At 43.2% G+C, this 13,123-nt stretch overlaps 1 protein-coding gene across 1 annotated transcript; it reads left to right on the top strand.

Annotated features, from left to right (window-relative positions):
- Window positions 1-5,103: 5,103 nt before the first annotated feature.
- LOC117403465 (frizzled-5-like) lies at window positions 5,104-9,689 on the top strand. Its single transcript, XM_034005610.3, has 2 exons — window positions 5,104-5,857; window positions 6,456-9,689. The coding sequence occupies exon 2, from the start codon at window positions 6,462-6,464 to the stop codon at window positions 8,187-8,189; it is 1,728 nt and encodes a 575-aa protein (XP_033861501.3). The 5' UTR covers window positions 5,104-5,857; window positions 6,456-6,461; the 3' UTR covers window positions 8,190-9,689.
- The last annotated feature ends 3,434 nt before the right edge of the window (window positions 9,690-13,123 follow it).

The raw sequence follows: 13,123 nt of genomic DNA, 5'->3' as shown, positions 1-13,123 counted from the left end.
CAGAGGTCTCCACCCTGGACGCCCAGTTGAAACTCTAAACATTTGGAAGAGCGAGAGCATGCCACAAGGAGACTCGCTCGCTTGTATTGAAATGAATTTGATATTGTGCAGCAGCAGTAGCAGTAGCTGGCGGTTTCCTCTGCTCTGCACCGGGAGGAGCGAGAGAGAGCCTTGTTAAGGAAAGGTCTGAGACTTGCTTCAGTGCTGTGATAAGCAGCCCTGCTCACTAAAACTACTGCATGACATCACAGACCTTTGTCTGTGCGGTTAGCTTGTTCTTTCAAGCACCACAGATACATGAATGGAGCAGCAAAGAAAAGCCTTTATACAGGCACCTGTATGAACATGCAGGGAGGGAATGGAGAAGTTATTGTACTGCTGCCTGTTTACCCCTTGTAAAAGGGCACCCATGAAATGTTCACCACTATTAATCTGCAGTTTACCGTGCTTATACCAGGCATTTACCACACCTGCACAGTAATGCATTCAACTTCTTTAAAGGTATACTTGGCAGGAAATGCCAGCAACTGCTTGACTGCTGGTAAACTAGAATATTGAATAGCTTCCTACTGGTTTATACACTATATAAAAGCTGTAGAACAGGCCAATGTAACAATATACATCACGCTTGACATTTCTCCAATTACTGTGAAAGAAGCTCCCCGACTGCTCCTTTGCTCTAGCAGCAGTGTCACTGGCCCCTTTCCTGACCGCTCCTTTGTGCTAGCAGCAGTGTCACTGGCCCCCTTCCTGACCACTCCTTTGTGCTAGCAGCAGTGTCACTGGCCCCCTTCCCGACCGCTCCTTTGTGCTAGCAGCAGTGTCACTGGCCCCCTTCCTGACTGCTCCTTTGCTCTAGCAGCAGTGTCACTGGCCCCCTTCCTGACTGCTCCTTTGCGCTAGCAGCAGTGTCACTGGCCCCCTTCCTGACTGCTCCTTTGCTCTAGCAGCAGTGTCACTGGCCCCCTTCCTGACCGCTCCTTTGTGCTAGCAGCAGTGTCACTGGCCCCCTTCCTGACCGCTCCTTTGCTCTAGCAGCAGTGTCACTGGCAGAGCTCTTGCTTTGCTTCTTTAATGCAGATCTGCCTCTCAAGAGCGACAGAGAAATGTAATAACAACACAAGATATTCAAATGTGCTGTTGCTTCCTGCTACCTCATCACAACATCACAATGTAAGGAAACAGACGGGGGAGGGGGGATAAATAGTTCCAGGATATTTTATGCAACTTAATCCATGTAAATCAAGTGTGTGAATGTTCTTCTAGCAATTATTATTATTATTATTATTATTATTATTATTATTATTATTATTATTATTATTATTATTAATACTGTTAACAAATTGCACTCAGTATTTCAGTATTTAAAGAAACAGGCAAAACCAACATGACCTATAAACAAAATGGTGGTGGTGGGGGGGGGGGGGGGGTGACTTTGTATTACAAGAATCTCCAGGAAGCAGAGAAAATACTAATTATCAAGAATCAATTGGCTCTAATCCCTGCCCTGTGACACGACGGAGCAGCCAGTCATGTTTCAAAAGTGTATTTGCAATGCAGCCTGGATATGCAATTGACCCGAATCCTGCTTGTAACTGCGACCCAGCTTCTCTAAACTCAGTGTTAACCATTGCACTCGATAGCACTGCACTCGACAGCACTGCACTCCATAGCACTGCGCTCAATAGGACTGCACTGCACTCCATAGCACTGCGCTCGATAGCACTGCACTCCATAGCACTGCACTTGATAGCACAGCACTCAATAGGACTGCACTGCACTCCATAGCACTGCATTCAATAGGACTGCACTGCACTCCATACCACCGCACTCCATAGCACTGCACTCGACAGGACTGCACTCCATAACACTGCACTCCATAGCACTGCGCTTGATAGCACAGCACTCCATAGCACTGCACTCGACAGGACTGCACTTGAGCCACCTTTGTAACCACAGACAGGAACAGCAACCGAAGACACGTGCAACACACTGCTGCTGCAGTGACTCACTCTGAAATCTAGGGCCTGAATCTAGGGCATGTGGAATAATCTGTTACTTGAATTTGTGTTTCTGTTTGTAACCTTATTAGTACTCTTATTACCCTCACTAAGCTTTTTCATTGGTTGTTTTGAGTTTAAGGTTTTTAAAGGTTTGGTACCTATTTATTTGAGTGCTCCGGTAGAAAGGATTAGCACTGACTATAGATTTAGACTCTCAGGATTCTGTTCATTTTGCTGTTGCAAGGGTTCAAACACGTTTGGGAATTATGTTTTGCATATCAACTCCCAAAGACATGGAACTGTTTCCATCATAGCATGAAGGAGGAATTTGATTGTCTTTCCTTCTGTGGTTTTAAAGACAGTATTTGGGAATTGCTTAGAACCTCCTTCTAATGTTCTCCTGCACTCCACGTTAACAAATAGATAGGTCTTATTTATTACAATCTTTGATCTCTGTATGCTGATGATTACGTCTGAACCGCACATGTTTTTATTGTGTTGTTTGTACATTGTAATTGTTTTTTTATACACTGGTTTGGAATTGTCTTTGTGATTGTTTTCCAGGACCCCTTGTAAATGAGGCCTCGGTCTCAATGGGTAAATCTCATGGTTGAATAAATAAATAAATGAATAAATAAAGTGTGCCCAACACGTCTTTTTCATGTCCCAATACTGTCCTTAGGTGCTGTTGAAATTAAAAGTAATAAAAGTATTGCAATTGTGTAGTATTGTATTTTTATCAAGTAGCCCCTCACACACGTTTTAGGAAACGTCCTTCAGTTAAACAACATTTTAAAGTTTAAGAGCACCCTTTTCACCACTTTAGAGGTCTCAGGAACATGTCTTCTGTCCAGGTACAGCTGACATACCACCGTGTAACTCTTAACCTGCCCCCCCTGCAACATTCACTCCCCTAGTGGATGTAAGGAATAAAGCTTGTGTTCTATGGTTACCCTCTGGTGTACCAGATGTGCCTGGAGGTTAGAGCCCTATTGAGATCACAGTGGGTGCTTTATCTTAGACATGATTCTTAGAGCTCTATTGAGATCACAGTATGTGCTTTATCTTAGACATGATCCGGAAAGCTCTGTTGAGATCACAGTGGGTGCTTTATTTTAGACATGATCCTGAGAGCCCTATTGAGATCACAGTGGGTGCTCTTAAACATGATTCTGAGAGCCCTATTGAGATCACAGTGGGTGCTCTTAAACATGATTCTGAGAGCCCTATTGAGATCACAGTGGGTGCTCTTAGACATGATTCTGAGAGCCCTATTGAGATCACAGTGGGTGCTCTTAAACATGATTCTGAGAGCCCTATTGAGATCACAGTGGGTGCTCTTAGACATGATTCTGAGAGCCCTATTGAGATCACAGTGGGTGCTCTTAGACATGATTCTGAGAGCCCTATTGAGATCACAGTGGGTGCTCTTAGACATGATTCTGAGAGCCCTATTGAGATCACAGTGGGTGCTCTTAGACATGATTCTGAGCGCCCTATTGAGATCAGTGTCCTCACACTTGTCCTCATTCCCTGCAGTGTTTTCTAACTAAACCCAAATAAGCAAACCTGAAATCTGCCCTGTGTTGTCTGGTGAAGGGATTAAATGTTTGCGCAGTCCAGTCTGACGGGAACAGTTTCTTTAAATAAACACATAGTAATACAGGATACAGTGTTGAAGGGCCCGGAAGCTGTAAATAAAACAGACCTCTGTGTGCCCTCCATGTGAAACGTGGCCCCGACTGCCCCGCCAGCCTGCCTCTCCACCTCTCCTATGTCTACGCATTGTTCCATATCCGCTTCGGAGAGGCTGGAAGCGCTCCTGCAGGACTCGGCTGAACTCTTCCTGCCGCAACGCTCCCCCAGCGGCTGGAACTGCTTTTTCTGTACTATGCATAAATAAATCTTTTCTTTATGTTTGGCACCGGATCACCCCTCAACACTCTGGCTACATTGACCAATGCGTGCTCATCAACACAGGGTTCCTGGAATGGTAGCATCACGGCCATATAAAACGTGTGCAGTCATGGGTACAGAAGCAGCTGCCAGCCGAGCCCCTACTATCTGCCCAGTCTGTCAGTCTTGCCCATTGTGACTGAAACCAACTTGCAGCCAGCGGCTTTAATGTATTAAGCAAGGTATGTCGCATGTTATGTAGTTTCTAATGTTTTGTCCACCTTTTTTTTTTTTTTACTTTTGTAACGGTATACAGCAGTGAATTTGTGTAGCACTGTGAACAAGCAAGGACTCCCATTTTGTAATTAGGAGAACAAACTTATTCATGTGTGTTCTGTTTGAGGTTTTACTTATTGCTTGTTTCAGAGACACATTCCTTACAGATGTATGCTTTACATTTTTGTTCGGTTTAGCTCGGAAAATCTTTTTTGTTTGTTTGTTTGTTTTTAATTTTGCCACTGCAGAATCGCGTGCGTGTTTTGGGTACCTTTAAGGACAACCACACCCGTGTGATTGCAAGGTAAACACTGGCGACAAGCAGGCGACTTTTTAAAGCAACTACAAGAGTTGATGAAAAATGTCCATACTTGTTGCTTGACAAGTTGCTTTAAATAAATGTTCTGTGTCAAGAAAGGATTCCTGCATGAAGTTGAAAACTGAACTTCAGCGAGTCTTCATCCATCTATCTATAAACATTTTGAAAAGGGTACCTGTAAAAAAACGAAACAATAACAGCTGCTACAGTATAGGCTATTGCAATTAAATTCAAATTCGCTGTTTCTTCCCTTGTTTACTCACACATATTAATACAGGTAACCTTTTTTATTTTTTTTAATTTTTCTGCTGTAGCATTTTAGCATTTTGAATGCTGCATGCGCTGTACCACTGGACTACACCATTCAGTGCCTGAGAGAGAGCGCCCTCAGTGCCAAGTATTAGAGGCACATTCACAATTAATCTTTCATTTAAACATTTAGAAGGTTATATTTTTTTCAACAACAAAAACTTTTGTTAAAAACAAATTGCATAATTAACGGTCTCCGTTTTCACTGTGTTAAAAATGAAGCATTTCCACCTTCTAAAAGATTCTTATAGTACAGCGACGCTGCCGGGGTGTGGGCGTGCCTGAGATCGGCCAGTGCCGGGCTTGTACCTAGTGAAGGTCGGGCATGAATTAATGACACAGGCGGGGTTACTGGAAAATCGCAAGCAGATGGGAGGCGCACCTGATCAAGTGGGCTGGAGATAACTGGAATCGAGGGAAGGACTGGCTGATTCAAGAGGCGATGCTTGAGGTGCCGTGGGTGTGGTTAATGCGTGTTACTTCATTTGAGCGGAGGAGAGGGGTTTGGTAGAGTTGCGTGGTTTAAAGTGATCAGGATCGGGTTGTAAGCAGCACTAGTTCATAGAAGTAAATCCAGAATAAAAGTGTATGGACTGGAAAGAGTGGGTTAAAAAAAAAAAACAAACAAACAAGAAACGAAATTAGAAAAAGTTTGAAAAAAAAGCTAAGAAAAACCTGGAAAAAAGAGGACACACAATGGAATGAAATTGGAATGGAAATATAAAGAGACAGGCTGTTTTCGCTTATAAAGAAAGCTTGTTATTTATTTTATATATATTTTTTGTTTGTGGACATGTGGATGCGTGTTCGGGATAAACCGATACAACAAGACAACCCGAGCAATTGTAAACAGGTCAATCTGTCACCGCGCTTGCAAGGTGAAGGGATTCAAACGAATGGTACGCAAAAAAATGATTGAAGAGATGTGAATACTTTAAAAAAAAAGACAGTGGGACAACTACTTCAACCAGTTTGTATCCTAAAGACTGAAAAAGCGGAGATAAAAACAGACGGGCAACTTCTTTACGCAAAAATGATATATTAATTCCAACAGGTACGCATTTCTGTGTTTACTTTTTTTTCTGCAATTATGAACCTTTACACGGCAATGTACATGGGGTAATATTGCTGAGAAAATCAAACTTTATTCAGAAAGTAAGCTCCGCAATGTTTTAAATCTCCGCTCGCAAACTGCTGCGTGCAAGAATTAGACTCGCACTGTGTAAACTGCAATTCCAGGACCAGAAAATCTGCCTGTTCATATCATACGCTTTTATTCATTTTAACCAAATCGACAGATTTAATTTAATATTTGGATTGTAACTTTTTATAAAAAGAAAGTCTACGGACAACAGTAAGGCTTAAAATCTCCTTAACCAAGGGGAGAGTTTAAAAAAAAAAAAAAAAAAAACTGATTTCAGGTGTGTCGATAGACATCCTATTTGAATCAGGTGCGGTTTCCTATTGGAACGGAATGTTTTCCCTTGAAAAATGAAGTTATAAGACTGAAGTCCAAAAGACGAAGGCAGCGGGAGCTGATTTTAAATTATTTATTTTATTGTTTTTTTTTAAAAAAACTATCATTTTAAAATTCGATTTTTATTATTATTATTATTATTATTATTATTATTATTATTATTATTATTGAAAAGGTGGAAATGGCGTCTCCGATGTTGAAGACCCTGCTCTTTGAAATCCTGCAGTGCGTTGCCCTGCTGTTCCTGGTCGAGGTACCGCATTTTGCATCTGGGGCCTCCAAGGAGATCGTATGCCAGGAAATCACGGTGCCCATGTGCAAAGGCATCGGATACAACCTGACCTACATGCCCAACCAGTTTAACCACGACACTCAGGACGAGGCTGGCCTCGAGGTGCACCAGTTCTGGCCCCTGGTTGAAATCCAGTGCTCCCCTGACCTGCACTTCTTCTTGTGTAGCATGTACACCCCCATCTGCCTGGTGGATTACAAGAAGCCCCTGCCCCCCTGCAGGTCTGTGTGCGAGCGCGCCAAAACCGGCTGCTCCCCCCTCATGAGGCAGTATGGCTTCGGCTGGCCGGAGAGGATGAACTGTGAGAAGCTGCCAGTGTTAGGGGACCCAGATAACCTCTGTATGGACTACAACCGGACCGAGACCACCACCACGTCGCCGCTGTTTCAGAAGCCCACCCGTCCCCCAAAGGGCCCCCCGAAAGGGCCCGGGCAGAAGGCTGCGGATTGTGGGCGGCAGTGCCGCTGCAGGGAGCCCCTGGTTCAGATCCACCGGGAGGCCCACCCCCTCTACAACAAGATCAAGACGGGCCAGGTGCTCAACTGTGCCGTCCCCTGCTACGAGCCCTACTTCTCTCAGGACGAGCGCACGTTTGCCACCTTCTGGATCGGCCTGTGGTCCATCCTGTGCTTCATCTCCACCTTCACCACCGTGGCCACCTTCTTGATCGACATGGAGCGGTTCAAGTACCCGGAGCGGCCCATCATCTTCCTGTCCACCTGCTACCTCTTCGTGTCCATCGGATACATCATCAGACTGATCTCCGGACACGCCAGCGTCGCCTGCAACAAAGACTACCAGCACGTGCACTACGACACCACCGGCCCCGCGCTCTGCACCGTCGTCTTTCTGCTGGTCTACTTCTTCGGCATGGCTAGCTCCATCTGGTGGGTCATCCTGTCCTTCACCTGGTTCCTGGCGGCTGGCATGAAGTGGGGGAATGAGGCCATCGCCAGCTACTCCCAGTATTTCCACATGGCGGCCTGGCTCGTCCCCAGTGTCAAGTCCATCGCCGTCCTGGCTCTGAGCTCTGTGGACGGGGACCCCGTGGCTGGGATCTGCTACGTGGGCAACCAGAACCTGGACAACCTGCGTGGGTTTGTGCTGGCCCCGCTGGTGGTGTACCTCTTCACTGGGACCATGTTCCTGCTGGCAGGCTTTGTGTCTCTGTTCAGGATCAGAAGCGTGATCAAGCAAGGGGGAACCAAGACGGACAAGTTGGAGAAGCTGATGATCCGCATCGGCATCTTCACCGTGCTTTACACCGTCCCGGCCACCATCGTGGTGGCCTGTTACACCTACGAGCAGCACTACAGGGAGAGCTGGGCCAAGGCTCTCAACTGCTCCTGCCCAGGGAGTGAAGCCCCGTCTGGGCCTGACTATGCAGTCTTCATGCTGAAGTACTTCATGTGTCTGGTGGTGGGCATCACCTCCGGGGTGTGGATTTGGTCCGGCAAGACCCTGGACTCGTGGAGGAGGTTCAGCAGCAGGTGCTGCCGAGGCAGGAAGCCCACCAGCGCCTCCATGTACAGTGAGGCCAGCACGGCTCTGACTGCCAGGACTGGGGTGGCTAGCTCAGGCTCCTACCACAAGCAGGTGCCACTTTCTCATGTTTAAAGCACAGCTTGCACTCAGCTTTGTTGTTGTTGTGTCTGTGTGTATATATGTAAAGAAAAGACTTATTTTTAATTTAAATTTTTAAAAAAGGTTAAAAAAATATATATGTATATTTTTGATCTGTTCCTCAAGCATTTCATTGAAATATTTTCAACAGACGACATCACATTTAGCACCTCGTGAAATACCTTAAATTAAGCATAATTAATGTGTCGGTATTTTTCTATATAAAATAATAATAATTCTGTCATCTTCCTCCAAAAACAAGGAGTTGCAGAAAGGGAATGTTTTTTTTTTTTTAAATGACATATATTATGGCACTTACTAAGAACAGATCATGCACCCATCCATCGATTCTGAATCTTTTATTATTATTATTAATAATAATAATAATAATAATAATAATAATAATAATAATAATAATATTATTATTATTATTAAGGCACATAGCTAACCCTCGGATTTAGAGTTTGAAGCATTTGACATTAAAATACCATGGTGCTTTATATAACCTTCAACCATATTTATTTTTACCGATGTTTAAAAAAAACACCCTGTACGTCATTGCAGCTAACAAGCGAGAGAGAGAGAGAGAGAGAGAGAGAGAGAGAGAGAGAGAGACTGACTGTCTTGTCATGTTTATTAATCTTTCTTTTCTTTCTTTTTTTGATAACGTTTTCTAAAGTTAATTTGATGTCCCTCAATAGGCTGCCACTGCGAAAGCTTTCCTTGTCTTAAACGCAGCCAGGTGTATTGTGTGCAAACCTCTTCTGAGAGTCTGGTTCACATGAAACAGCGTTAGAAATCCTCTTCTCTTTCTCTCTTGCTAAAGACGGCAGGATGCATATGCATAACATTCTGTGTTTTTTCCCTACATGGTCGTCACGCAAGAGCTAGACACTAGAGAGCCCGAGACCACAGTTGTGTACTGCACTATTATTTCCACTGTGTGTTTCAAGGGTAGGGAGCATTGGTATCTGAATACATGGGAACACCACGCTGTATGGTCTGACGACGTCCACAGCAGTGGGTGTCCTGTCCACTAACCCTGTCCACTGCTAAGAGTCCCTGCGTTTGGATATGCCTTGCAGCCTAGCCTGGCTGCTCAGATGTTAATGGTAATTTTGAGTGGCTGGAATGAAGAAGCACTGCAATGGATCAAATGCTATAGATCAGACGAATTCTGCATTTACAAATCTGCACTGCTCAAGATCACAAGACTGCACTTGATTTATTTTATTTAAAAAAAAAATGGGGGGGGTTAATGTGATACTATAAAAATAAATTGGTAGCTAATTAACATATTGTATTGCATAGCTTTACCAGAAAGAAAGCAACACTTGTAACTGCCAGGGCACCTGTTTGTTCTGCAGCATGGGAAACTGCATTTATCAAGTTACATCAGCAAGTTTGCCTTGTGAATATGAAAAGTGTCTATGAAACTATAACTGGGCTGACCTGGAAATGCATAGGTGTGAGTGTGTGTGTGTTGTATTCCATGCCGGAAGTGAAATGATTTGTTTAAAAGATGATTGTGTCTTGAGTTGTACTGCAAAAAGGAAGGCCCGTTCTGATGTATGCAGCGTGGTTACATTTTTAGAAGTTCATTGTTTCATTCGTTAGCAAGTGGGTGTGTTGCAAAAGACAATAGCTTTTAATGGATTGAACATATTCCTGGCTAGTGTGTTTTTAGCAGGTGAACTGCTCTCCTGTACTGTGTCAGATTAAACTGTGCTTTACTGGTTTATGATCTGGTACTACAACTAGTCCCAAGATGGTAACCAAAACCAATTTTCCTATGTGTTGGGGATGTGCAGAACCATGTATTGTGTGGGTTAATTATCATCCCCTTTAACATGTGTTACTGAACTCAATGTATTCTCTTGTAAGTGCACTCTGCCGCACAGTGGCCAAATGCCAGAATTGCAGTTTTTAACATTTCTGGGCACTCCGAGTAAAATCAGTCACAGCTAGTGTTCCATGTGCAACTTCAAACAACAACAAAAATCCTGCTTTAAATAAACCTTCAGAAGATGATATTACAAGTGACAACCGGGCAACATATGTGTCTTAGTGTTTCATTCAAAGAGGTTCCGGTAAGCGGAAAGAAACCATGTTATACCCTCATGAGGTTTCAATGTGTCTCCATCTCTGTTTCTGTCTCTCTCACAGTGTGTGTAAAGCTGAGGGCACACGAAGCTACTTCAGGGCTTGGAACTTGTTTCAGGCCACTGCATGGCACATCAGGGGAGACTTGGGGTTTGATACAGTGAAGTTGCTTCAGACTAGGTGTCCTGGAACCAGGTTTCAAGCCGCTGTTCCTGAAAGTGGCTTTGTGTTCCCTCAGTTTAAGGTAACCCATTCTAAACCTCCTTTTATAAATAGGAGTAGCTTACCACAGCCAGTGCTTCATGTGGTGAACGACTGGGTCCTGTCTCTGTGTGCGTGGTTTCTTTTGTTATTTTAATTTCAAACCCCTCTCTCCTGGCAGTCTGATTGCAGCAGGCAGGCTGCATTGTTCTGGTAAGGCTGTGTACACGATGGCTGAAATTGCACCATGTTGTTGTTGTATGTTTTGCGGTAACTCTGTAAATAAGTGAATATATTGCTGAACACATACGGCTCTCTTGAAAGTCTTATTTATAATTGAAGTTGTAGACTAAGACAGCAAATTAGCAAGCTGTAGCGAAATGACTTCTTATTTCTTCTTCAAATGTTGTAACTTTAATCTTTTGATACACTGATGTCTTTGGGTCATGTGCTCATGATAGTTTTGAAACGTGTATATTTTTCCTTTAGGAAGAGTCAGATTCTGAGATTTAGATATTTATGATAGAGTGGTTATTTTTGTCCTCTGATTATTGTAGGGAATAAACTGTTTAACAGTATCTGTGTCGAGTCTGTGTGTACACTCCAATCCCGTTAAGCTCCAGGATTGGGGTTTATTATTTAACCCATTCATTACCAAATTAATTTATTTGAAAAAATCAGAACACAAGCTGTATTTGTCATTTAATACATTACATTTACTTTACTTTTGCAAACACCACAAAGTTGAGTACATCATGTTAACACTCTCTAGTATCTTTTTTCAGAGGATCCATTCCTTTGTCCTGGTGCTTTGGTCGTTATTTGGGCAGTATGCAGTCACGCTAGATGGTCTTGATGGGTTTTAAAAAGCATACCAAATGATTGAGTGTGCTGTTAAACTGGACTAGCATGTAATTATACCAACTAATCCCAGACATTTCCTCCTCCTTGAAGAAACAGCTGGAGTATTCAAGTACCTTTGGGTGGCATGGTATTGGAGGTGTGTATTGTGATATAAAGTAATACTGTATCAGCACTCCACTGGGGTTACTGTAGGACTCCACGTTTACTGGGACACTTCTTGCGTTCTGGTACCTTTCACAGCAGGACTACACTTACCAGAATGCATTGGAATGTTGAAAAGACTGAACTGTCCCAGTGAACATGCAGTGTTCCCTGAACTTTAGTCATGTACATCAAAACGTTCTTTTGGTAGAGGTACTATTAACTATTACAAACAAAAGCCAAGAATGCAAACATTTCAGTTAATACCTTCATCACTTAGTTTTCTGTAGTCTTACCAAGGTGTGCTGAAGTCTTCATTATCAACCAAGATAAGTCAACAGGATTCTGGGACGTTTGCCATTTCTCAAAGTGCAGGTGCTTGCTTCAATTCAAGGGTAATCCTGCTGTAGGGTGTTTATTTATGGTACATTGAAACTCGCACTGTACCTAATGTTTGCATTACTCCAAGGTACTCGCATTGCACGAAGGGTTACACGCCATGTAATTCCAGCATTACTGCATGCTAAATAATACAAAAATACTGTTTCTACTGCTGCGTGGCGTGCGAGGTGCCGCACTGGCTTTGGCACTCCTGGCGTTGGGGAGGTGGGATCCAGCTTAGACTGTTTCTCCTCACTGCTCTGCAGAGACCCCTACAGGCCAGGCAGTGAGTAAAAACCAATGGAATGGACATTTTGGGGAAATGTGTGTGTGTCTATGTGTATATATATATATATATATATATATATATATATATATATATTTGAAAGAAGCCAAGTCACACTGTGAGGTTCCCATGCAAATTCCCAAGTACCAGGCTGTTGGTAAGGTTCAATTGGAACCTGTTGTTTTTTAGGTGCTGTGTTGTTTTATGAATCGCTCTGTGTATGTGAGGAATGTCAGTCAGGATTAGCAGTGGGTGAGGGGGCATCTATCTACACAGGGATTATTTGTGGCATCTTGCCCCATGCTGTTGCAGCAGGTTGTGTGTTCCTCTTGCTGTCAGAGCACTTCAGCACTAGGAAATGACAAATTCTTTGAAAATAAAGGAAGGAATCAGCTGAATTTGAACGCTATCCTCCAAAGACAACAGCACAGCATGTTAGTGAATTAGCACACTGTGCCATCTCATTTTCATAGAAGAGCATGCTTTTCATTGACTAATGTAAATGAACCAGTCCTCCAAGGAGGAACAGCACAGTCTGCTTGTGAATTATCATTTGGAGTGGGTACTGTGAAATCTAAAGGCAGCAATCTCCTTTGCTTTACAATTGTTAAATTGTGCATTTTTATAGATACCAATCCCCATTGCTGAATCATGGGTTTATGGTTTATAATATGCAGTTATTGCCTAAGATAGAAACTGCCCAACACATTGGTCATCCGATACCACTGTGCACAGTAAGTAGAATGCAGAATACAACCCTTATGAACACAAGGTTTATTTATAGACAAGGTTATGAAACTGTATCCCCTGCTTTACCATGTTGGTCCTACTTGCTCTAGTTTCACACACAACGACGACTCTGTTGGAGTTGGAACAGTCCTTACACAAACTTAACTTTGATAACGAATCATCTTACATAATAAACCAGGCTCACCATTTAAATAAGTTATAA

Source organism: Acipenser ruthenus, chromosome 10, assembly GCF_902713425.1.
Source record: "Acipenser ruthenus chromosome 10, fAciRut3.2 maternal haplotype, whole genome shotgun sequence".
Taxonomy (NCBI): domain Eukaryota; kingdom Metazoa; phylum Chordata; class Actinopteri; order Acipenseriformes; family Acipenseridae; genus Acipenser; species Acipenser ruthenus.
This window is presented reverse-complemented; position numbering and strand designations above follow the sequence as displayed.

Bases quoted from the DNA above. Each gene is read 5' to 3' on its own strand.
- LOC117403465 (XM_034005610.3), top strand. From the start codon at position 6,462: ATGGCGTCTCCGATGTTGAAGACCCTGCTCTTTGAAATCCTGCAGTGC.